The sequence below is a fragment of the Eumetopias jubatus genome, unplaced genomic scaffold (assembly GCF_037043125.1).
Source record: "Eumetopias jubatus isolate StellerSeaLion01/CBP00866 unplaced genomic scaffold, mEumJub1_p1.0 scaffold_2, whole genome shotgun sequence".
Lineage (NCBI taxonomy): Eukaryota > Metazoa > Chordata > Mammalia > Carnivora > Otariidae > Eumetopias > Eumetopias jubatus.
This window is the reverse complement of record NW_028274808.1, coordinates 74,194,733-74,221,484: the sequence shown is the minus strand read 5'-3', so window position 1 is coordinate 74,221,484 and position 26,752 is coordinate 74,194,733. Positions and strand designations below refer to the sequence as shown.

The 26,752-nt window shown below is 35.1% G+C and overlaps 1 protein-coding gene across 1 annotated transcript in view; it reads left to right on the top strand.

Annotated features, from left to right (window-relative positions):
• MND1 (meiotic nuclear divisions 1) overlaps window positions 1-26,218 on the top strand; it is a 73,948-nt gene extending 47,730 nt beyond the window's left edge. Inside the window, exons 6-9 of the mRNA XM_028104427.2 lie at window positions 7,519-7,593; window positions 10,159-10,273; window positions 20,181-20,225; window positions 26,043-26,218. Coding sequence (XP_027960228.2) covers window positions 7,519-7,593; window positions 10,159-10,273; window positions 20,181-20,225; window positions 26,043-26,149 — 342 coding nt within the window. The 3' untranslated portion in view covers window positions 26,150-26,218. The remainder of the gene's footprint in view (window positions 1-7,518; window positions 7,594-10,158; window positions 10,274-20,180; window positions 20,226-26,042) is intronic.
• Window positions 26,219-26,752: the final 534 nt, after the last annotated feature.

Sequence of the window (26,752 nt, the reverse complement as noted above, 5' to 3'; positions counted from 1 at the left end):
TAAGATTCTACCTTGTAGATATCAAAACAAATATATTGCTATAGTAGTTAAATTTGCTACTTGTGTAAGGGTAGACAAACATAAGTAGAGCAGTAAAAAGCCATAAACAGGCTTATGTATACTTGTTTACTTTATGACAAAGATTCTATACATCTTTATCAGCTCAGTAGAGAAAGGACAGACTATTGAATGAGTTATAGAGATAATTGGATATCCATTGAAATGAATTGAATTTAGAGCCCTACCTCACATCATTTCCAAAATAAACCAGAGGCCTTTTACAAAGTGAAAGGTCAAAAGAATACTCTAGAAATAATAGAAGGAAATTATTTGTACAAAATTAGTTTGAGAGGCTTTTCTATGCAAGACACACTATCTGGAAGCCGAAAGGTAGATGATTTGCCTAAAAAAAATTAAAACTTGTACATTGAAAGACAACATTAAAAGTCAAACATATATAACCAAATGATTACCATCTCTCACATAGTTCCTAAAAATATAAGAAAAGGATAAAGTGGGGTACCTGGGTGGCGCAGTCAGTTAAGCATCTGTCTTTGGCTCAGGTCATGATCCCAGGGTCCTGGGATTGAGCCCCGTATCGGGCTCCCTGCTCAGTGGGGAGCCTGCTTCTCCCTCTGCCCACCGCTCCCCCTGCTTTATGTTCTCTCTCTCTCTCTCTCTCTCTCTCCCCCTGTCAAATAAATAAAATCTTTCAAAAGGGGGTAAACAATGCAATAAAATAATGGTCAAAGGGTGTTAAGTCATTGAAAAAATACATATGGGGCGCCTGGGTGGCTCAGATGGTTAAGCGTCTGCCTTCGGCTCAGGTCATGATCCCAGGGTCCTGGGATCGAGTCCCGCATCAAGGAGCCTGCTTCTCCCTCTGCTTCTCTCTCTCTCTCTCTCTCTATCCCTCTGTCTCTCATGAATGAATAAATAAAATCTTTAAAAAAATACATATGATCAGTAGGTAGATGAAATGCTAAATCTTAATAATCAAAGACATGCAAATTAAAACAGTAATGGAATGTCATTTTCAGCCATCAGATTATCACTATTTTAAAATGCCAGAAACCACTATGGGGAAACCTGCAGGGAGTAAGCCTGTTACATACTATCAGTGAAGGTCAAAATGTCTAAAGTCAAAGTTAAACATTTACTTCACACATGTTATAAAAGAAAAAACTATAGATAACAAATGTTGAAGAAACTGAACCCTTGTGCATTGCTGGTGGGAATGTAAAATGGTGAAACTACTGTGGAAAACAGCCTAGTAGTTCCTCAAAAAGTTAAACATGGAGTGACCATATGATCCAGCAATACCACTTTGAAGTATATGCCCAAAAGAATTGAAAGCAAGGAAGGGACTCAGATACTTGTACACCAGTGTCCATAGCAGCAGTATTCTCAATAGCTAAAATGTGGAAACAACCCAAATGTCCATCAACAGGTGAATGGATAAACAAAATGTGATATATACATAGAATGAAATATTTGTTACTCAGCCTTAAAAAGGAATGAAATTCTGACATGCTACAACATGGATGAACCTTGAATACATTTTGCTAAGTGAAATAAGTCAGACACAAAAGGACAAATATTGTGCGATTCCACTTAACTGAGGTACTTAGAATGGGCAAATTCATAGAGACAGAAGGTAAAGTAGAGGTTACAAGATGCTGCATGGAGAGGAGAATGGGGAGTTATTCTTTAATGGGTGTAAAGTTTCTGGGGTGATGAAAAATTCTGGACATGGGTAATGGTGATGGTTGCTCAATATTGTGAATGTACTTCTACCACTGAATTATATACTTAAAATGGTTAAGATGTTTAAATTTTATGTGTATTTTCCACAATAAAAAGTGCTAAGACTGCCTTCAGCTCAGGTCATGATCCCAGACTCCTGGGATCGAGTTCCGCATTGGGCTCCCTGCTCAGCAGGGAGTCTGCTTCTCCCTCTGACCCTACCCCCTCTCATGCTCTCTCTATCTCATTCTCTCGCTCAAATAAATAAATAAAATCTTTTTTAAAAAGTGCTAAAAAAAAGTTACATGTTTATGTCTTGAGCCATCAATTTTGCTTATACTATATGTTATAGAAAGTCTTGTATGCATGCACGGAGATTTATGTCAAATGACGGGAGTGTTGGAGGCTTGCTATAATGAAAAATGGGACATTAGTAAAATAGCTATTGATAATAGAATAATAAACTAATAGTATGTAGACAGTAGAAAAAGAATGAAGACATCACCAAATGCTGGTGAGGATGTGGGGCGATAGGAACTCTCATTCATTGCTCTTGGGAATACAAAATGGTACAGCCACTTTGGAGGAGAGTTTGGCAGCTTCTTATAAAACTAAACAGACTCTTATGATCCAGCAATTGCACTCCTTGAGATTAACCCAAATGAGTGGAAAACTTATGTACATGTCAATGCTTATAGTAGCTTTATTCATAATTGCCTAAATTTGAAAGCGACCAAGGTGTCATTCAGTATGTAAATGCATAAATAAGCTATGGTACATTCAGACAATGGACTGTTATTCAGTGATTAAAAGAAATGTATCAAGCCATGAAAAGACATGGAGGAGCCTAAATGCATATTACTAAATGAAAGAAGCCTGTCTAAAAAGATTGCATAATGTATGAATCCAACTATGTGACATTCTGTAAAGACAAAACTATATAGACATTAAAAGGATCACTGGTTGCCAGAGGTTGGCAGGAGGCAGGGATAAATAGGCAGAGCACAGAAGATGTGAAGGAAAGGGCGCCTGGGTGGCTCAGTTGGTTGAGCGACTGCCTTCGGCTCAAGTCATGATCCTGGAGTCCCGGGATCAAGTCCCGCGTCGGGCTCCCTGCTCAGCGGGGAGTCTGCTTCTCCCTCTGACCCTCCCCCCTCATGCTGTATCTCATTCTCTCAAATAAATAAATAAAATCTTAAAAAAAAAATGTGAAGGATAGTGAAAATACTCTGTATGATACCATACCAATGAATACATATCATTATGCATTTGTCACAACCATAGAATGTACAACACAAAGAGTGAATCTTAATGTAAACAATGGACTTTGGGTGATAATGTGTCATTGAAGGTTCAATGGACCACTCTGGGAGGGAGGGTTGAAAATGGTGGGCTTCATTTGAAAATGAAAATGAAACTGTTTCTTTTGTCTGTGGGGGCAGTTTCCAAGTAACCCCCTGTACCTTCCATCCAATTTTGCTATGAACCTAAAAGTGCTCTGAAAAAATCTATTAAAAAAAATTAGGAGCACCCGGGTGGCTCAGTCGGTTAAGCATCTGACTCTTGATATCGGCTCAGGTCATGATCTCAGGGTCATGGGATTGAGCCCTGCGTGGGGGTCTGCGCTCAGTGAGAAGTTTGCTTGAAAGTCTCTCTTTCCCTCCCTCTGCCCCTCCCCCCACTTGTGTGCACGTGCTCTCTCTCTAAAATAAATTTAAAAAAAATGAAGTAGCGACGCCTGGGTGGCTCATTCAGTTAAGCATCTGACTTTGGCAGGGGTCACGATCTCGGGGTCCTGGAATGGAGCCCTGCCTTGGGCTCCGCGCTCAGCGGGGGTTCTGCTTGTCCCTCTGTCCATCCCCGCTCTCTCAAATAAATAAATAAAATCTTTAAAAAAAATTAAGTAGACCTACGTATATATGTTGACATGGAAATTTCACTAAAAACAGCAAGTTACAGAACATAACAAAGTATAAACCTATATGTGTTTGAAATATTCTTTATATTGACCTATATCTGAAAATAAAGCAAAGGAATGGGACAAGAAGGATGCCCACTAGACTTTACAGGGGTCACCCGTGGAGAGGGGATTCTGGGCTTGGTGCCGAAGTGGGGAGCAAAAAGTCACTTTGTTTAAATGCTTCTGCATTGTTTGAGTCTTTTAAGATAAAAATATTCATTTCTTGAGAATACATTCAAATATTGCTTATAATGGGAAAATAATTTTCTAAATAATAGTGACATATGCTTATTATATAGAAAGTTTAAAAGTATGTTCCACAATACAGAGGTAATCATTTTTAAAATTTTGTGCATTTCTTGCATTTTTTTCTGTCATAGACTCTCAAATGTATTGACAGTTTTGTTTCCAGCTTTTAAAAAACTCTATTCTGTATTTCACAGTGTCATTAAAAATTCTTCCAAAACATTTCCTTTGGCTACATAATTGTGGCACATTCATACCATGAAATAATTGATTTAACATTTCTCTATTGTTAAGGCAATTACATGGCTCCCATCTTTATATATAAATGTCTTTACACTGTTCATAGTTTTCTTTATTACTGATGCCTAAATGAAATATCACCTTAAAAAGTGAATTTTAAAGTTGTAGGTACTTTAACAAGATTTTTTAAATATATAAAACATTAAAGTAAATGATACTGCTCTTTTTTCTTTTTTTAAGGAGCAACGAGACATAAAACCTATTTTTCCCTAACATACTGTATTTGAATTTTGATAAAGCAGTAGACTCATCTGGTTCCTCTTGCTGTTAACTCTTTTCTGCATTCCCTATTGCCTGACATTCTTTCCCACCTATGAAAACTTCTCTATTCCTTCCCTAATGCTTTGAAATCTTTTTCTTTCTTAAAAGGAGCAAATCAGAATTCCAGTGTAGCCAGCTTGAATCAGTCTTTCTGTTCTTATGAATAGGCAGTTCCTCCAGGCAGTGAATTAGCTCTTTAGAAAACATTGGCATTATGTTTCTCAACCCTGAGTGTCTGTATAGGTGGTCTGGAATGCATTAAAGAGAGGCATTTGTCAGATCCTCAAATCTAAAGATGAAATTTTCTTCTTACTACTTATGAGTCGTTTTTGTTGTTGGTATTGTTTGTTCTGAATCATTGGGTTTTACACAATTTTTTAGTGAAAGTTGGAAATGGATTTGGTATAGTATATAGTTGGCTCTTGTCTTATTTATGGAAATGTATATAGAGTGTTCTTCAAAGGAATTTTATGCTGAATACCTTTCTGGAATATAGAGTATCACTCATTTTTCTATTTTTGTAAATGCGGACTTTTGTATTTCTTTTAGTGACAGAATTATTAAGATTTTCTTTGTTGTTTCTAGTTCAGGCTACAATACTTAGCAGTAATTCATTTTTGCTGATGAACTAGATAATATCCTCCCATATATTAATATCTTGTGTATTGTAGTTGGGTTGTTATTTTAACAAAACAGGTTTTTGTTAAGATCAGTAGTTCTCAAAAATGTGGTGCCCCCAAACCAGAAAGCATCAGCGTCACCCATCACCTGGGAGCATGTTAGAATGCAGACTATTAGGTTCTACTTCAGACCTCCTATTCAGAAACTGGGAAGTTGTAACCCAGCAACCTGTGTCTTAATAAGCCCTTCAGGTGATTCTCATACATGCTGAAGTTTGAGGACTGGTTTAGGTAATATCTATACGGTGGCTAAAAATATCAGCTCTTATCACTTGAAAGCCTGGGTTTGGTTTAATTCCAGGTATGTGTTAAGAACTATAGCATATTGCTTCTAAGAGATGTGTAGATGAAAAGCTGTTGTAAGGGCTGCCTTACAAGAGTTGGTTTCATTGTTTCCGGTAGTTGAGATTTTAAGAACAGAGTACCAAGAATCCTTCACCATGGAGCTGAACCAAGTTGCTTCAGTACTTAGGATAGGTAGCAGAAGCTTCTTATTTGATCACATCATTTAAGTTGTGCCTTCCTCCATTACCAACATCCTTAAAATGACATACCATGAAATCACATTTAAAGCAGATATTTTCAGAGTTAAGGAATTCCCGAATTAGCTCTCTTTCAAATGCTTTTAAGTTATAAATAATTACAAACAGACATACAGTACCTGGAAGACACTTCATTAATGTAATTAAGATATATATCCGCTATTTATTGGCTTATTTCTGTATAATTATTAACTATTTGGATAACATCTACCTATCTAGTTATTTTAAGAACATTTTTAATGGCAATATGTTATGCTAATAGGTATATGTATTTTTTCACTGGAAGATTCTCTATTCCTGAATTTAAATGTCACATGTATTTATTAATTATTTCAGGTGAGTCCTGCAGGGTGGAATATTAACTTTTTAAACATGGTGTTATTTTATAAATGGAAGCCCTTGTTTTAAAGAACCAGATCTCCTTGTTAAATTTGGGACTTTAAAACTTTATTTTGGCTCCTAAATGTATAGCAGATTTTTTTTTTTTTTTTTTAACTTAGGAAGATAATTACTCTCAGAAGAGGTATAACTGGTTTGGTGGTGGTATCTTCTTGGCATCAGAGATGGATCTTGTTTATGCTGTGGATTAGAATCAGTGACTAGATGAACCATTAAAGGAAAGCTGACAATGTTTCCTTTATGCATATTGAGAAATGGAAGATTTCCTAAAACCAGGGTAAAGCTACTAACTTTTTGAAGATACCGTTTGTGATTTTTAATCTATGACACATAATAAACATTATTTACCCTCTATATATAAGTAGGTCATATTGTAAAAGGTCAGCTTCTTATAATCAGCTTAAAGAAGTCATTCATCCAATTATTAATTATTTTCTAAATGTTTGTAACTCAAGAGTGAGGAAGGAGTAAAATATATTTTAAGGAGACTCTTACCCAATCATATGAGGCTGAAATTTCTAACTAGCAAAAGATGTGGTAGAGAATTTAATATTGGGAATATCCTGTGATTATTTAGTCATGGGCCAGATGAGATTAATAAAATTGAGAAGACGGGGAAGCAAAGTTTTGAAATTAGCCAGTCCTTTTTGGGGTGGGCTCAGCCACATGCTAACGGATATTCTATATTATGGTCTCTTTATGCTGGTATTATTTGATCCATTTCCACATACAACTTACTACTTTCCAAGCTTAGTACAATACTTGAACTGATCATTTTTAAGGTATGTAAAACATGCATAAAATCAGCAACAGCTCATAGATTTTTTTCTTCTTTAAGAATTTAGTATATCAAGTATGTAATTCCTCATAACGTACCTGATTTAAGAATAATAAGTGATGCATTCATTTTTGACTTTATGTTAGTGAAACAGGCCATAATACTACAAATCTATAAGAAACAGTCTAGGGTATTTTCAAAAGACTTTAGGCAGAAGTGAAATGAAATTTGAAGGAAGAATTTATATAAAACTTTTTTTTTGAATTTTCAAATTCAATTTCTAACTAATATACCTCAAGTTACTTGGCATGGAATTGGGGGACCTGATAAATAAAGATTGCAGAAAAGATTGAAAGCATATTATTCACTTTTCTGACTGGATAAGAGGAAATATTTTTGAACCTTTTTTTTTTTTCATTCTGCCCTAATGATTCATGGTACTTGGTTTTCTTCAAATTAGAGAAGTTAGTTCCCATTGTAGTCTTTGACTTGTTTGTTACACTGACTTGGGGCTAAAAATAAATCTCATTTTGACTTCTTAACTCATAAACTTCATGTTAAGCAAGTTTGTCTTAGAAAGCCATTTTATTTGTTTTAATTTTCTAGTTATCTGAGGGAAACCAAAAGCACACAAATCTACAGAAAAGCATTGAGAAAGCTAAAATTGGCCGACATGAAACAGTAAGTTTGTAGATTCTTTAATAATGTCAATTGTAAATAGAAGAGTAAGAACTTAGAGCTTCCTGTGAGGAGTGTACCATTCCTACCAGAAGAGAGGTGAGTACAGCAAAGGACATGAACATTGGACCTGATAGGATTCACTAATTGTAAATCTACGTTTATTTTTTATTATTGTATTATATTGTATATGGCAACATAGCATAGAAGCATAAACCCTGAGCCAGACAGCCTGGGTTTGAAACTCTCCTAAATTCTCTGTTCTCAGTTATCCCAGTTGTAAAAATAGGGGATAAAATCTACCTCATTAGGTTATTGTATGGATTAAACTAGCTAATATTGCATAGCACTCAAAAGAGTACCTGGTACAAGGTAAGCCCTTTATAAATGTTTATGTAAAATTTTAAGAGTCATGTTTTTTAAGTCTTGGCACAGAACAAATTGACAACTATCAATATATTATCCTTGGGGCTTTGTAATATTTCTAAATTATTTCAATGAATATTGACTTATTTTAAAAAGTATTATGAAGTATTATATTAGGGGTTTTTAAAAATCACTTTACTTTCTAGTTTCATCATTATCTCAAGTATGGATTTATGACTTGAAAAAGTATTAAATATCTACATGCACCACGAAGCATTCCATCTAGGCCTCTATTTATACCACTTAATTGTGAAAGAGACTCAAAAATAGTCACATTGTAGAAAAGAATACACCACAGGCTTACAGTGGCTTTTCAAAATTATTTCACATACCTTCTTTTATGTGAATAGTCAGCAGTCACAGATAGGAAGTGGAGAATGGTAATTTTTGAAGAATATTTAAGGGAAGGTAAGATTTGGGCATAACCTGAAGCTGTTGTATTTCTTTAATTGACAGTAGCAATTACCATTTCTTTATTTGATCCTTTTTTTCTTCCTTAATGTTGGCAATAAATTGTAGGTGCACCTTCAACTAATATTCATGCCCAAAAGTTGTCTGCTGAGTGTTACCCAGTCCCCTGGATCCATTGTACCTGGGAAAAATCCTTGTGGGTGCTGCAGATTCTCAGAGGAGTATAGTAGTTTAGAAAGGCTCCTGAGAAAGATGAACTCTTGTGTTCATCCTGAGCACACAAATCAGGATTTTTCAGAAACACCTAGCCCCCATTTACTTGGCATTATTCATGGTGATGATGTTGCTGCTGATGACGATGAAGAAGAAATAGCTAACATACATAATCTGCTCTCTGTGAGCCAGGCAAATACTATCCCAGAGCATTTTATATTCATTGAATCCTGCCAACAGTGCAAGGAGGTAGCCACTATTACTATCTCCATTTTTAATTCGAGTAACTAAAGGCACAAAAAATTAACATGGCAAAGATCTAGTAACAGTCTGAGATGTCTCCCAGTTCAGGGTGTCTGGAGAGTTATCATTGCTTTCACATAGATTCTTCACCATTTGCTGCTTTTCTTTTTTCATTGTGGAGCATGCATAATTTGGCTGTGGATGGCAAATAATAACAATCTTAACATTATCATTATTTTTAAATCTCTTCTGAGTTGTGCTAATACAGTATATACTGTAATCATGTGGTGGCTATTTACATTTAAATTAAAATAAATGCAATTAAATTTGGTTTTTCAGTAACAATAGCCTTATATCATATACTCAGTAGGTCCCATGTGGCTAATGTTTCCTGCATTGGAGAGCACAGATCTAGAACGTTTCTGTCATTGTAGAGTTCTGCTGGACTATGCTGCTTCAGACCATGCTGCTCTGTGTATGCATTCCCTTGTACAAATGCTAGTAAAGGAGCCTTTCTTCTCTTTGCAACAAAAGAGAACAGTTAAAGGCAAAAGTCAAAAAATACAAGCACCAAAATATAAGCTAGCAAGAAACCTTAAGTAAGTCCCATCAAGGCAACTTAAACTCCACTTGGCTCTGCTTCAGGCTTATCCTATGAATCTGTACCATAACCGTTCACACATATGAATTGAAAACTATGGCACTGTGACTTCTACCTGTTAGAACTATGGCTAGAAATTTCAAATGGTGTTTATTGGATCCTGTTGTTTTAAAAGCTTTATTCTGGTTTACCTTTAAAGGAAAGTGATAGGAGGCCACTAACAATAATTTCTTATTTCTGATATCTTTAAATATCTTTAAAGGCTAATCATCCTTAAAGGTTGAAAAATTGTCTATCACACTTTTAAGGAAAATTGTATAATGATGATGTTGCCATAAAATATTGTATATATTGACACAATCTTATGAAACTAAGAGGCAGTATCTTTTCCTAACATTTGATAATCATCTAATAGATGATTTGCTAATCATCTATTTATGAGCAGTCCATTCTACATATTAATTCCCATTCAACTAGTCAAAATATATGAAAGATGCTTGAGATTTCAGAGAAAAACAAGAGTTGAGTTGTTGTATGTGTATATGTAATACTGTCCAAAAGCCTAGTGTACATTAGTTATGAGAAATAAAATGAAAATGTTTACAAAATGTATAACCTTACAACACGTGGTATTTTGCTTGTTTTAATTGTACATAAAACTATTTTGAATGCAGGAAGAGCGAACCATGCTAGCAAAAGAGCTTTCTTCACTTCGAGACCAAAGGGAACAGCTAAAGGCAGAAGTAGAAAAATACAAAGAATGTGACCCACAAGTTGTGGAAGAAATACGTAAGTTTATATCACACTTGGAAGGTTTTTTAATGTTTTTTTTTAATTTTTAGAGGGAGGGGGAGAGAGAGAGTCGGGGGAGGAACAGAGGGCTCCATGTCCAGTGTGGAGCCAGTCACGGGGCTCAGTCTCACAACCCTGAGATCATGACCTGAGTCGAAACCAAGAGCCAGATGTCAAACTGACTGAGCCACCCAGGTGCTCCCCCCGCTTTTTTTTTTAATTAAAAAAAAAAATTTTTTTTTCTTAGAGTGCACGTGAGGGGAGGAGCAAAAAGAGAATCTCAAGCAGACTCACACCTTGAAAGTTTTTAACTTTGTCAATAAAAGAGACTTTATACCTCTAGTTACCTAGTAACCATTCTTCATGTATATGAGAAAATCAAGCCATTAATAGTATTAATATTACATTAATATTTCCTTTAAAGAGTCTTAAGGCATTGAATAGTGATAACTTTGAAATCATAAGCATTTTAAGAAGAAGGAAGGTAGATAAAGTAGAAGGATAAAGACAAAAAATACAAGTTTAGGAAACTGAGGAGTCAGAGGAGTTAAGGTGCCCCAAGTACATTGACTCGAGAATGAAACCCACCATTATCTTCTAGGAGAGATAATACCAAAACTATGATTTTTCAAGTTACAGAAAATCAGTCTGTGCATTGACTTGCCTTTTGAATATACCAGTAATGTTTTCCTCTACTTGAAAACTAATCTCCAAAGCTTTGTTTTGAATAATTTTTATATATTTATGTAAAGATAGAAATCTGAATATTTAAGGAAGTGAAAGAATATATTATAAGGACACTGCATGTAATTGCTTAGGAAAATATGTATAACTTTCATCCCATTTTTCTGTCTTAGCTTGTCTTTTCATTTAGGGAACTCTACCTAGTGGAACGTTTATTAAAAAAAAAACTGATAGTATGTGATTGAAGGCTTTGAGAGAAATTGAAAATATTTGGTACTTTAAAATTAGCTTGAGAATAATTTGCTTAAGGGGGGGGGACAATTAAGTTGTCCCTGATGGTAGTCTTTGCAATTAAAAAATATTTAAGCAGTTCAGTTTGTGCAATCTAAAGTTAAACTTAATTTTAGAGACAGGTCGCTGCTTTGTACATCTGCAGGAGGCATTAATCACATACGTGTAGTCCACAGTCTAGTGGATGGTGTGTATTGGCCCTGGTTCTGCTGATTACCCAGGGCGATTTTCAAAAAGAGGTGGGGGCAGAATAACCTCTCTTCCCCTGAGCCAGTCATTTTCTGTAAATCAAGTACTTAGAGAGACGTGTTTGCTCTTTCATGCTGCCCACAGATTAATTCATTTATCATCATCCTGCAGAATAAAGTGCTAGCCAAATCTACAAAATGAACCACTTTAATCAGTCTTGAAGTTTTAACTAATATCAAATGACCCTCCTTGAACATAAGCACATCAAAGCAACAAGAGACAAGGTAGGAGGTTGCTATGGGAAGGCTAGGCCTTCTCATGAATCATCTTTAAAAGGAAATGTATGCTTCTTGTTAAAGAAGACATCAAATGTGTCATGAAAGAAACTTTGAGAACAGTTTTCTTCCCCACATTTAATGCCTTCAGGTAATTTAGTTTTAGGATCAGCGTCACTGTGCCCTCTAGCTCTTCATCACGAAAATTCTGTTTTCGCAGTTATGAAATCTGGTCCTTCGTATATTACTCTTATTTGGTTCTGCTTTCCTTCATGATTTCAGTTTTTTGTGTTAGGGGACTTTTTCCTTGATGATACCAATTTTTTGCTTACCCAATTTCATTCTCTTTTCTTTCAAGGACCTACAACTCACAAGGCTTCTGCTTTTCTACTTTGTTGTCCCCGTTATATTGCCATTGCTCTTTCCCTGGAGACATGACCCTGACTGAGATCACCTCTACTTGTGACCTCCTATTTTTATAGTCCTTTTCATAATTTTGATTACTTCTGTCCACTCAGGAATCACTAAAACTTATTTAGTCTTACAAAACTACTCTGACCTATACTGATGGTGATCCTAAGCTGGTGGATCATCTTGAGGTGCAGAAAATCCACAAGGGTAGAGAATTGTGCCAGACTGATTCATGAAGAGGGAAAACTTTTATTTCAGGCGTGTAATTTCAGATGTTACCGTTCTTGTATCTCTGAATCAAGCAGCAATTTTGGCAATTTCCTCACCTCTCAGAAAGGTGAAGAAACTTGATGGAAGAAATTTCAGGGTATATAAATGATGATGAATTCTCTGGAGAGTAGCATAGCATAGTTGAGGAGGAAGTTCCAACTGTAACTTATACTGGTTCCCTGACCTCTGTTCTCCATCTTAACCCTTATGGTTGGTATTTTTCAACCTAAGGGAAAACATGTCAATGTGTATGAGTATGATGCAGGCTATGAGGTCTAAGTCAATGAGAAGAAAATGTTTTCTGAATAACAGTGAGTTAAGAAACTTTATCATTTTTTATCAACATCAGACCTAGGTTATCTTTTTGTATTTAATTATGTAGTCACATAAGATCTGTATTTGGATCCTGTAAAATTTTGTAATGATGAATTCATTACATGTGTATTCATTTTTGACATTTTTACATTGTGCATTTCTGATCTTTATAGGGGAATGAGAGAATAAGGGTCCTTCCTTCCTGGCTTTGTATTATTTTTATTTCACTCCGTTAAAAATATTATCTATTTTAATAAAATACATTAATTATAGAGAATTACAACTTATTTAATGGACAGCAGTTATGTAGGATAATTCCGTTATTCCCTAAATATATTTTAGATGTGTAGGTAGGATATTTTTTTCTGTGGAAAGCTACCAAACTATAATCAGAAGAAAAAAAAAATCTTATTAAAGCCTGAACACCTGTAAAAAGGATTTTAGACTAACTTCAGTTCATACTTTTATAGAGAAATGTCCAGTTCCTCTGTTTTAAAATTCAGAACAGCTAACAAATAAAATTTTATTCAAATGTGACACTTCTACTTCCAGGCAAGATAAAGTAGTAACAGATGGGATTTATTCTGCCACCTGAAAAACAACACATAAAATATATGAAATAGGTTTTAAAGTTATGTGATATCAGATAATAAAGAACAATGATTCTTAGAGAAAGAAAACAAAGTAAGTCTTAAAATTGTGTCGGTTTATTTTATTGCATTTCCAGGCTGTGGCACAAAGAAGGAGAACCTAGGCAGAGCCCTGCAAATGGAACTGAGAGTCAGGGAGACCAGTGTGGCTAGAGTTCACAGGACAGCATACTAGAGAGGAGAAGTTACATAGAAAGAGATCCCTGGGTGTCTACAGAGGGTTCCCCTCAAGTATTCGGTGAATGCAGGTGAAGTAATTACCCAAAGCTGGGGAAAGAACAATTTCAGAGAATTAGTGGGAAGAAGTACCCGGCATACACACAGGACCAAGAATAAAGCCTGTTCTCACCAGGGCGATTGGAAGAATGTATAATTCACAAGGCATCAGGTGGAGCACTCAAGAACACCTTGCCTCAGTTGGCAAGCACTAATTAGCCCTAGACTGAGCTTTGTTCTCCATCCACCTAACAAACCATAACAGCCAAGTCTTGAAAACATCAAACTATTGCAAAGTAACTTATATGCATCTGAGAACAAAACTAAAGAATATTTCTAGAAATACAAACATACCCAGCACCCAACAAAATAAAATTCATAGTGTCTAGCATATAATGAAAGGTAACCAGGCACACAAAGAAGTAGGAAAAGATGTTCCTTAGTGAAAACAATAATCCTTCAGTCAAAACTGATCCAGAACTGACACAGATAGAATTAGAAGACAATAACATTAAAAGCTATTATAAATGTATCATATCGGGGCACCTAGGTTGCTCAGTCAGTTGGGCGTCTGACTCTTGGTTTCGACTCAGGTTGTGATCTCATGGGTTGTGAGATGGAGCCCTGCATCAGGCCTCTGTGCTCAGTGGGGAGTCTGCTTGGGGATTCTCTCCCTCTGGCCTTCCCCCCCTCCCTGCCTGTGTTCTCTCTCTCTCTCTAAAGTAGATGAGTAAGTCTTTAAAAAAATGTGTATGTTCAAAAAGTTAAGTAGAAACATGGAAGATATAAAAAAGATTTCATGTTAAACTTCTGGAGTTGAACACTACAATGTCTGAAATGAAAAATACACTGGACTGAATTAATAGCAGATTAAGCTGCAAGAAAAAGGATTAGTGTATTTGAAGACATAGCAGTAGAAACTATACAAAATGAAACTGGAGAGGAAAAATAAATTTTTTAAATGAATGTAGCATGACATGTAGGACAACTTCAAGTGACCTAATATATTTGTAATCAAAGTCCCAAAAGGAGTGTATGCTTGGGGTGGGGTATGTGTGTGTGTACATTTGTCCAGGCCTGAAAAATGTTTGAAGAAATAACTGTCAGAAGAAATGAAGGCTATTTTTTTTTCAAATTTGATGTAAACTATAAACCCACAGATTCAAAGAAATTTAAACATTTAAGTAGTAAATGGCAGCGATCTCCTTATTACTAAATCTAGAGAATTTTTTTTAGATTTTAACTTCTGTTCCCCCACATGAGATTATTTCCTTTTGCCAAAGAGATTATTGTTTTTAAAACATGCTTTTTGATAATGAGGGGTTTCATAGGATTTGGGCTATCATGTTATTGCAGAACAGATTATACTGGATTAAAGGATTATGAGTTTCACAAATTGATTTTAATAAGATTTGGTTCTTAATAGTGTGGCTGTTGCACCCATGTTACAACAGTCAGACTAATCTCTAAGTCTGTCATGGTTTATTTTGTAACAGTTCCTCTGATAAGAGTTGTAACCTTTATATTCATGTAGCATAGCTATGTATAATCTTACTTATTTCTCAATAATTCTTGCAGGAAATATTTATATTTCATCATGCTAGATGACTTATTGATATCTATTTCAAATAAGTTTTAGCAAGATTGGTTGCAAATATCTGAGAAATGAGAAGTCAAAGCAATAATGTATAAAAAATAAAATTTAATTTTAGCTACTCTGACCATTACTTAAGTGAGAACAGATAAAATAAGTTGTAGTAAAACTTGAATTCCTACAAAAATACTTGAAAGTAAATCTTAGAAGTACTTAAGAAATTTTCTTAGAAATGTCAGGATGACAGTGAAAATGATGGAATAAGGACCTATGAAAACTTACCCTTCCATGAAAGCTGGCAAAAATTGTCACAACTTTTCCAGAATTCTAGAAACTAACCAGTGATTTACCTATTCAAGAAAAAATGGCTGAATCTCAGCAAGAATAATAAGCTTTATGGTATTTTAACTTGTCCTATTCTCATCCCCTACTCTCTAGCTCAGCAGTAACCTTGAAAAATAACAGCCGTGCATTCCTGGTATCAGAGGGAGTAAAATGGAACTGGAGCTTTTTAAGACCCTTATTTCCCCCAAATTGTCACTATTTGACATCTTTGGTGGTTTTCTGAAAGCCACCAATAGGAAGGATTGTCCTTATTTGATCTGGCTTGTAGTATGCCTGGTAAGCAAACTAGAGACTTTAGTAGCCACACATAACAAAGAATACAGACTTTACAGAATTAGTTCAGAGAAATCACTAAACAAACAGTAACAACAAGTACCAAAAACAACAACCTTGGGAAGGGGGGGATGTATCTGATTTCCAGAGTCGCCACATCATATTACTTAAAATGTCCAACTTTCAACAAAAAATTGCGAGATATTCAAAGAAAGTATGGTTCATGCACATGATGTTGGACTTGCTAGGCCCAGAATTTCAGTCAGCAATTTTAAAATATGTTAAAAGAGCTAAAGAAAAACATGTCTAAAGAACTGAAGGAAAGTTTGAGAATGAAAACTCACCAAGTAGAAAGTATCGGCAAAGATACAGAAATTATTAAAAAGGAACCAAATGAAATGCTGGAGTTGAAAACCATAACTGAAATGAAAATTTCACTCGGGATTAACAGCCAATTTGAGCAGGCAAAAGAAAGAATTAGTGACTTGGAGATAGTTCAACAGAGATAATTCAATCTGAGGATAGAAAGAAAAAAGAATGAAGAAATATCAACAGTCTCAAGAGACCTGTGGCACAGCATCAAGAGCGCCAACGTATACATAAAGGAAGTCCCAGAAGGAGAGAGGAGTGAATGGGACCGAAAGAATATTTAAAAAAAAAAAAAAAAAAACTGAACCCTTCTCAAATTTGATGAAAAACAATCTATACATAGAAAAAACTTAACAAACTCCAATTTAGGACAACCTCAAAAAGATCCACATATAGACTCACCATAATCAACTTGTCGAAAGATAAACAGAGACTCTGGAAAGCAACAAGAAGGAGGTGACTCATCATACACAGGGAATTTTCAATCAGATTAACAATTTGTTTTTTATTAGAAGCCATAGAAGCCAAAGGCATTGGGATGATATATTCAAAGTGAAGGGGGGGGACATAACTGTCCACCAAGAATTCTATATCCAGAAATATTTTCCTTCAAAAATGAAGGACAAAGTAAGATATTCCCAGGTAAACAACTGAGAGTTTGTCACTAGCAGACCTGCCCTAAAAAAATATGGGAGTCTTTCTCATTGAAGTGAAAGGACACTGGACAGTAACATGAAAAAGTAAAGCACCTGGTGAAGGCTGCTTCATAGGTAAATATAAAAGACGGTATATATGTATTTTTGTTTGTATCACCTTATGGTTCTCTTATTTAAAATACAGCTGCATAAAGCAATAATCATAAGCTATTTTGTTGGGCATGCAGTATATAAAATGTAATTTGTGACAGTAACAACATGTTTGTCTCATTAGACAAAGAAAAATTTTGACAAAATCCAACACCCTTTCATGATACAAATACCCAAAAAACTAGGAAAAGAAGTGAACTTCCTCAATTTATAAAAGGGCATCTATAATAAATCTACAGCTTACATCATATTGAATGGTAAAAGACTATATGCTTTCCTCAAGGATGACCTTCCTTACCACTTCTATTCAACATTGTACTGGAAGTTCAAGCCAGGGCAATTAGGCAAAAAAGAGAAATAAAAGACATTCACATTAAGTAGTAAGTGAGGTCAGCAGGTTGTAGGATACAAAAATCAATATACAAAAATAATGTATCTTATATGGTAACAATGAACAATCTGAAAATGAAATTAAGAAAAGTATTTACAAATGAATGAAATACTTAAGAATAAAATAGTCAAGGAAGTGCAAAACTTATACTGAAAACTACAAAACATTGAATGAAACTAAAGACCTCTATAAACAGACATTCTGTATTTACAGAAAGACTTACTATTGTTAAGATGGAAACACTCCTCAAATTGACCTACGGGGATTCGATGTAAAACCTATCAAAATTTTAACTGCTTTTTGGTAGGAATTGGTAAGTTGATCCTAAAATTCATATGAAAATGCAAAGGACCCAGAATAGCCAAAAGAATTTTGAAAGAGGGATGCCTGGGTGGTGCAGTCAGTTAAGCAACCAACTCTTGGTTTTGGCTCAGGTCGTGATCTCAGGGTTGTGAGATTGATCCCTGTGTTGGGCTCTGTGCTCAGCTCCAAGTCTGCTTCTCTCCTTCTGTGCCATCCCCCCCGCCGCGTGCATGTGCACACGCTCTCTCTCTCTCTCTCTCTCTCTCTCTCTCAAATATATAAATAAATCTTTAAAAAATCTTGAAAGAGAACAGTAAAGTTGGAAGACTCAAATTTCCCAATTTCAAAACTTCCTACAAAGCTACAATAATCAAGACAGTGTGGTGCTAGTATAAGAATAGACATGCAGGGGCACCTGGCTAGCTCAGTCAGAAGAACACATGACTCTTAATCTTGGGGTGAGTTCAAGCCCCACATTGGGTATAGAGATTACTTAAAAAAAAAAAAAAAGTAGACATGCCGGTTAAAGAAATAGAATTGAAAGTCCAGAAGGAAACCCAATTGATTTTTAAGACAAATAGTGCCAAGACTATTTAATTAGGAAAAAATAGTGTTCTCAACTAATGGTGCTGGGTATAACTGGTTATCCAAACCAGTTGCAAATGAATCAAACTGGACTCCCATCTCAGTCCATATACAAAAACTAACTCAGATCAAAGAACTGAATGTAAGAAACTATATAACTCTTAGAAGAAAATTTAAGTATTTATCTCTGTATCCTTGGATTAGGCAGCAGTTTCTTGGATAGGACACCAAAAGCTCAAACAAACAAAGAAAAAAACAGATCAATTTGACTTCATTAAAATTAACAAATTTTGTGTATCAAGGTATCTTACCGAGAAAGTGAAAAGAAAACCCACAGAATAGAAGAAAATATTTGTAAATCCTGTATCTGACAACTGTCCAATATCCAAAATGTGTATATTTTTAAAAATTACAACTGAACAATTTTTGAAAACCCAATTTAAACATGGGCAAAGTATTAGTTTTTCCAAGGAAAATATGCAAATAGTCAATAAGCATAGGAAAAATGCTCAACATCATTAGTTATTAGGGAAATGCAAATCAAAACCAAAATGACATACTACTTCACAATGCATAGGATGGCTATAATAAAAAGAATGGAAAATAATTGTTGGTGAGGATGTGGGAAAATTGGAACTTTTAGTTTGCTGGTGGTATTGTTAAAATGATACAGCCCCTTTGGAAGACAATTTAGCTCTTCCCCAAAATGTTATGCATAGAGTTACAATATGTTCCAGCAATTCCATGCCAAGTATATATCCAAGAGAACTGAAAAAAATGTTCACACAAAAATTATTAAATTATTCATATTAGCAATAAATAACCCAAATGTCCATCAACTGATGAATGACTAAACAAAATGTGGTATATCCATACAATGGAATATTATTTGACCGTAAAAAGGAATAAAGTATTGATACATGCTACAATGTGGATGAACCTTGAAAACATGATGCTAAGTGAAAGAAGCTAGACACATATTGTATCATTTCATTTATATGAAATGTCCAGAATAGGGAAATTCATTGAGATGGAAAGTAGATTAATGGTCTCCAGGAGCTGGGGGAAAAGGGAATGTGGAGTACTACTCATGGGTATGGGATTTTCTTTTGGGTGATGAGAATGTTCTGGAATTAGGTAGTGGTGATGGTTTTACAATCCTGTTCTAAAATCTGCCGAATTATACACTTTAATATGGTGAATTCTGGAGTATATAAATTATCTTTCAATGAATAAATGCCATCATAATCAATAGTATTTATGCGGGTGCCTGGGTGGCTCAGATGGTTAAGCGTCTGCCTTCAGCTCAGGTCATGATCCCAGGGTCCTGGGATTGAGTCCCGCATTGGACTCGCTGCTCCTTGGGAGCCTGCTGCTCCCTCTGCCTCTCTCTCTCTCTCTCTCTCTCTCATGAATAAATAAATAAAATCTTTAAAAAATAAATAAATAAATAAATAGTATTTATGCTTAGTTGATCATGGGACTGTTATGTGCTATCTAGAAACTTTAACTCTTTAACTTGAAAGACATAGACATAGATACATTTAATAACAAGATGTATAATATAAATTTTTTTAAGGTCAGGTTTACTGTAATCTAATATATACTCTAAAATTCTTACCATTAAACTTAAATTATTTTATCCTCTTGATGTTGTAAATTATTTGAGAAACACATCTCACACTTATCTTTAAAGGAACACGTACAGTAATAATGGACATTTAGGAAAGGGAAATTGTTTACCTTGACTATTCATGACTAATATAATTGAAACCAAAATTTCTTTGGGGAGTTGAGCAGGATTGTTGGATACAACATGTCATGTGTCACTATTTGAGCTTTTTACATAAACTCCTCTTTGTATAACCTTTTGTTCATGTAAAAAATGAGTCTATAAATACATGAATATGATTATTTATATATATATATTTTTTCAGGTCAAGCAAATAAAGTAGCCAAAGAAGCTGCTAACAGATGGACTGGTATGTATTATAATGGTACTGCTAAGCTGTAGATAAGCTTTTTCCACGCTTACTATGATATGAAATGCAGAAGCTATTTTGCCTAGTTTTGTTCAAGAAAAGACCTTTCCAGAAATGTATGTATTTTTTTTTAAGATTTTGTTTGTTTATTTTTAAAGCACGCACACGTGAGAGCAGGGGAAGGGGCAAAGGGAGAGGGAGAGAGAGAATCTCAAGCAGACTCTGCACTGAGCCCTGAGCCTGACGCGGGGCTCAATTCCATGACGCTGAGATCATGACCTTAGGCAAAACCGAGTCATATGTTTAACTGACTGAGCCATTCAGGCATCCCTGTATTAAGTTTTTATTAAATCATTACATTAAATCATTTCAGTTACTTAAGTTTTTTTTTTTTTAAATCTTACTATGAGTCATTTTGTATGTAAAATACAACGTATTTTTGTAAAACCAATGACTGCTTGCAGTTTAATTTTTGTGTAATTTTTCTTAGGTAAGTCACTTGGGCTAATCACTGAACTTTCATGATATTAGTGCAAGATAAAACTTTAAGAATTTCATGGAATCCTGCAGATTTGTCTTCTTGCTCACAATAATAACAGCTAACATTTGTTGAGGGCTGGACTATAAGCCAGGCATTGCAAAGAGTATCTGTGGTGCATTCTCGTTTTATCTCTGCAACAATCTTGTGAGGCAAATAGGATTATCATCCCTAATTTTAGAGATGGAACTGAGGCCATCAGGAGCCCATGGTGACACAGGGGCTAGGCAGTGAATAGGAATTAGAATCCATCTTTTCTGATCCCAGAGTCAGAGCTCTTTCCACTACATGATATTGTCTTCTCTGTGTACGTGCTTTCATATAAATGCCTCATTAATCCATTTGCCAATGGATACACCCTCTGGTCTATACCAGAGATGTTCTAAGAAATGAGAATTAATAAGGCATTTTCCCCTGTGTCTTAAAGTGTAGAAGAAAGTTAATAAAATAAGGATTGTTGTCAATTATATACAGGTATGATTAGTATTGTTAAAATCTATCTACAAATAACACTGATGTTTTTCTAGTTCTAAAGTAATGGTAACTGAACTTTTACCGTCCTGGTAAGAGTCTATAATACCTTCATATGTACTATTCATCATCATTCTATTTCTCTGGGAGAGTATGGTTAAGATCGTATTGACACAGATGCAGAAAATTTAAAGTGATGCCTTGAGTCAAAGGTGATTAGTCACTGGATGTACAAAGGTTTGAGCCAGGTTTCCTGACTCCATGTCCAGGCTTCTGTATGTCACAAAACATTTAAGAATCATGTTTCCTTGTCTATTTTAGAATTAAGTAGATTGATAAAATCATTGTAATTGGCCTTTGGTTCCTATAAAATTGCAATCTTGTTTATTACAAAGTAATACATTTCATTTCATAAATAATGTAATGCTTTAATGATAACAGAAGAGGGTAAAAACAGCAAGCTAACATTAAAGAAAAGAGAAGAATGAGATGTGTGTCCAATAAGTATAAATAAATAGTAAATACAGTGATATCAATTTAAATTTGAGAAATACAAAATTTTAAATGAGCAAAAAAGACAAGTGGACTTGTAGGTTAAAAATAAGAAAGTGATTTCCCCCAGTACTTCTCAGCAAAGCAGCTCAGCAAGCAGTAGGAACAAGCAGCCTGTGTATATGGTGGGAAGAACTTGACTTTGAAAGGAATCCGGATTGTGTTCTTTAGCTGCTGTATCACTTATTGAACTTCTCTGAACCTGCTTCCTCTGTGTAGATTATATCTACCTTACGTTTTCGGAGAATTAAATAAAACAATTTGTAAGCCCTTTCACACAATGTTAGATACATAGATAAATAAATACTCCCCTTTCCCATTCTTCTCTTAAAAAAATCCTTTCATGTTTTGCACTTGATCATAAACGTCCAGTTATGATGAAAAAAAGGAACATTTTGAACTTCATTTTCCCCTTACGTTATTAGTTGAGAAAGAACCTGAAACTTTTAAAATCATATAGGAAGGAAGATATTTTTAGCACAGCAGAAACAGCTGTTAGGAATTGTGTAAGACTGATGAATCACAGGCCTGTACCCCTGAAACAAATAATACATTATATGTTAATAAAAAAAAAATACTTTGTAATAAAAAAAGTAAAAAAAAAAAAAGGAACCATATTTCCATTTGAAGTTACAACTTGCTCCTTCCAACATAAAAGTGTTATGAAAATCATGGAGTTAAAACAAATTACACCTCAGAAAACCAGCCTCTCTTCAAAACAAAAAGAAAACATCCATAATATCTGTAACTAAAGATTGTTACCTACTTATTAGTTAAGGGTTTGCTTTCCTTTTACCTAAAAAGGCCCTTAAAATGTGTGTAGAATGGAAGATACTTACTGTTCAGTAATTCAGTATTTCAGTTTTATAAAATGAGAGCTTACCTTAGGGTATAAATATAACTAGAAATATCACATCTAAATGATTTATGTATGGCATTAAATACACCTTAAATGTGATTTAACAACTTTCTATAAAACCTTACTTAATACTTAAGATAGTGGAGTTTTTATGACTTTGTGTGAGAGGCATCTCAGTGAGGAGGGGGATAGATGTTGTGAGGTCCTAAACACAGACTCATGTTTATGATATTGCCCATCCTATTTCTGCATATATCCTGAGGATGCCACCATGGAAATGAACAGAAATCCTGCTAGTCTTAAGGCTGTTTCTTTAAAGGAAAAACAAACAAACACTATTTCTTATCCATTTATAAAAATTTCCACATAATAGGAACATTTTATTTGACGAGGAATGAATTATCAAGATTTCAGGTAACATTGTCTTGAAGGCATAATGTGGTATATCCCCCATACAATGAAGTATTATTTGACCATAAAAAGGAATGAAGTATTGATACCTGCTACAACATGGATGAACCTTGAAAACATGATGCTAAGTGAAAGAAGCTAGACACATATTGTATCATTTCATTTATATGAAATGTCCAGAATAGGGAAATTCATTGAGATGGAAAGTAGATTAATTGTCTCCAGGAGCTGGGGGAAAAGGGAATGTGGAGTACTACTCATGGGTATGGGATTTTTTTTCTCTCCTGGTCCAGGTTTGAAGTCCATTCCTTCAAGTTTCCTGCATTGTCGCATCTGTTCTCTCATTTCCCGGCAAGCTTTCTGTGCTCTTGGAGCCTGTTCTGGAAGCTGTACACATAATACTTGATCTTTTCTCTTTAACATACATAACACTTTGGAATTATTTAGTAATAAGTTGATTTTTCTCTCTCTCATGTCAGCTTGAAGGCCTAGACTCTCTACCTAATAGAGTACCTGTAACACGCTTTATCCCTGTCTTACACCATTCATGAACGATTTCTCTGTAGTGGATGATGCTGTTTGTTAGCATTTTATCCACAGTAGAACTTTCAAAATTGGGAGTCTGTTCTCAAACCCTGCCCCTGCTTTATCAGTTAAGTTTATCTAACATTGTAAATTCTTTATTAGTCATTTCAACTATATTCACAGCATCTTCACCAGAAGTAGATTCCATCTCAAGAAATCACTTTCTTTGCTCATCCATGAGAAGCAACTCCTCATCCCTTCAGATTTTACCATGAGATTGTAGCATTTCAGTCCCATTCAGGCTCCACCTTGAATTCTAGTTCTCTCGCTATTCCCACCACATCTGCAGTTACTTGCTCCACTGAAGTCTTGAACTCCTCAAAGTCATCCTTGAGAGTTGGAACCAACTTCTACCAAACTTGTTAATGTTGATATTCAGACATCTTCCCATAAATCATGAATGTTCCTAATAGCATCTAGAATGGTGAATCCTTTCCAGAAAGTTTTTAATTTACTTTGCTCACATTCATCAGAGGAATCACTTATTATCCATGGCAACTATAGCTTTATGCAGTGTATTTCTTAAATAAGATTTGAAAGTCAAAAGTACTCCTTGATCCATGGGCCACAATGGATGTTGTGTTAGAGCACAGGCAGAGTAGATTTAACAGAGTCCTTAAGGACTCTAGGATTTTCAGAATGGTAAATGAGCACTGGTTTCAAGTGAAAGTCACCAGGGGCATTAGCCCCTAACAAGAAAGTCAGCCTGTTCTTTGAAGCCAGGCGCTGACTTCTCTCTGGCTATGAATGTCCTAGATGATATCATCTTCCAGTAGAAAGCTGTTTCATCTACATTAAAAATCTTTTGTTCAGTGTAGCCACCTTCATGAATGATCTTAGCTGGATCTTCAGGAGAACTTGCTGCAGCTTCTCTATCAGCACTTGCTGCTTCATCCTGCACTTTGATGTTAGGGAGATGGCTTCTAAACCTCATGAACCGCCTTCTGCTGGCTTCCAGCTCTTTTTTCTGCAGCTTCTCCAAGTCTCACCGCTCAGCCTTCACAGTACTGAGGAGACTTAGGGCCTTGCACTGCATTAGGCTTTGGCTTAAGGGAATGTTGTGGCTGGTTTGATCTTTTATCCAGACCACTCCACTTTCTCTGTATCAGCAATGAGGCTGTTTCACTTATCATTTATGTGTTCATTGGAGTAGTGCTTGTAATTTCTCTCGTGAACTCTGCAATCACGACTTGAATGTCTGGCACAAGGGGCCTAGTTTTCAGCCTGTTTTGGCTTTCTCACCAAGCTTAATTATTTCTAGCTATTGATTTAAAGTGAGGGATGTGCAACTCTTCTTTCACTTGAACACTTAGAGTCCGTTATAGGGTTTATTCATTGGCCTAATACTACTGTTGTTGTGTCTCAGGAAATAGGGAGGCCTGAGGAAAGGTACAGAGACAGGGGAACAGCCAGTTGGTGGGACAGACACACAAAACCTTATTAAGTATGCTATCTTATATAGGTGCAGTTTGTGGTGTCCCAAAACAATGACAATAATAACATCAAAGATCACTGCTCACAGATCACCAGAACAAATATAATAATATTAACGAAAGAGTTTCAAATATGTGAAAATTACCAAAATGTGACATAATATATGAAGTGAGCAAATGCCATTAGAAAAATGGTGCCAGTAGACTTCCTCGACACATGGTTGCCATAAACCTTCAATATGTAAAAACTGCACTATCTTTGAGGTACAATAAAGCGAAGTACAATAAATGAGATTAGATATTTGGATTGCTTTTATTTTTTTCTTTTATTACATTGGAATAAAGATTTAACCATAAATCTTTGTACACAATTTATTTTGTTTCCTTGGGATAAATTCCTATAAGTAGATATAACACTTCTTCAGTGGCAAAATGCTTTTTAAATACCCCCCTAGAGGACGCAAAGGATACATCTACTCCTATCTTAGTCTTCAGATAGAGGAGAACTACCTTCTATTCTCTTCCCTTCTCCCTCACACTGGCCTGATTATCTGGAAACCGTTATTATCTGTGGGGAAAGGAAAAAGGTCTGGAGAGAATGTGTACCCTTTGGGAACAACAGGAGCAATTGTAATTCCTGAGGTAAGAGTCCTGGCCTCTGCTGTGGAAATGTGGAAGAAACACCATTGTTAGCCTTTCCCTGTTTTTGGATTATTCTTAAGTCAGGTATTTTTTAGTGGCAACTAATTTGCTGAATTTTTAAATATGCGATCTGGTTGCTCAAAATACTAATTAAAGTATTTTCTTTCTTCAGAAATGAATTGCTATTACTTTTCAAAATAAAGCACACTTCTTATGTTGATACTTCTGAAAGTAATAGAAGTAACAAAAAAGGAATATAATTATATTTGACATGTTTTATGATTATGTTTTCAATTCTTATAAATATTTCTCAATTTTCTTTATAGATAATATATTTGCAATAAAATCTTGGGCCAAAAGAAAATTTGGGTTCGAAGAAAATAAAATTGATAAAAACTTTGGAATTCCAGAAGACTTTGACTACATAGACTAAAATGTTCGATGTTGGTAAAGGATCTGTGTCCTTGTGAATATGTAATTTTTTAATTTATTGTCCAACTAAATGTACTGAATTGCCATTTACCTGTAATTGTGTTTATCATTTTATTAATTTTAAATAAAGTATAAAATGGAGATGGTTTTCACTTTTTTTGATCTATCAAAAGCAGGATTATGACCATATTACCAAGTGGTCATCAAAGTAGGATAGTGCAAATCCACTTAGGTTTACAAATAATTTTTTAGAGTTCAAAGACATCATGACATGACAACATTTTTTAGTTTCACTCAAATATTAAATATTGAGAACTAAGGGTACCTTGGAAGTTTCTATTACAGACATACACCCACACATTAACACTTGGAACTAACCTTTAAAACTTTAATGGTTGCTCTACTGTTTTTTATTATTTAGTGGGAAAATGTATGTGATTGATTTTCCGTATACTGCATCATATTTGTGAATTTCCTATAGAAAAAATACTCAAGTTTAGAGTTAGGTAGTAATTCCTCAGTCATGAAAACTACTTTCTTTTGACTTTTTGATGCCCTTTTACTGTAAACAAGCACGTGGTCCTTCGTCCTGTTTTATGTACTT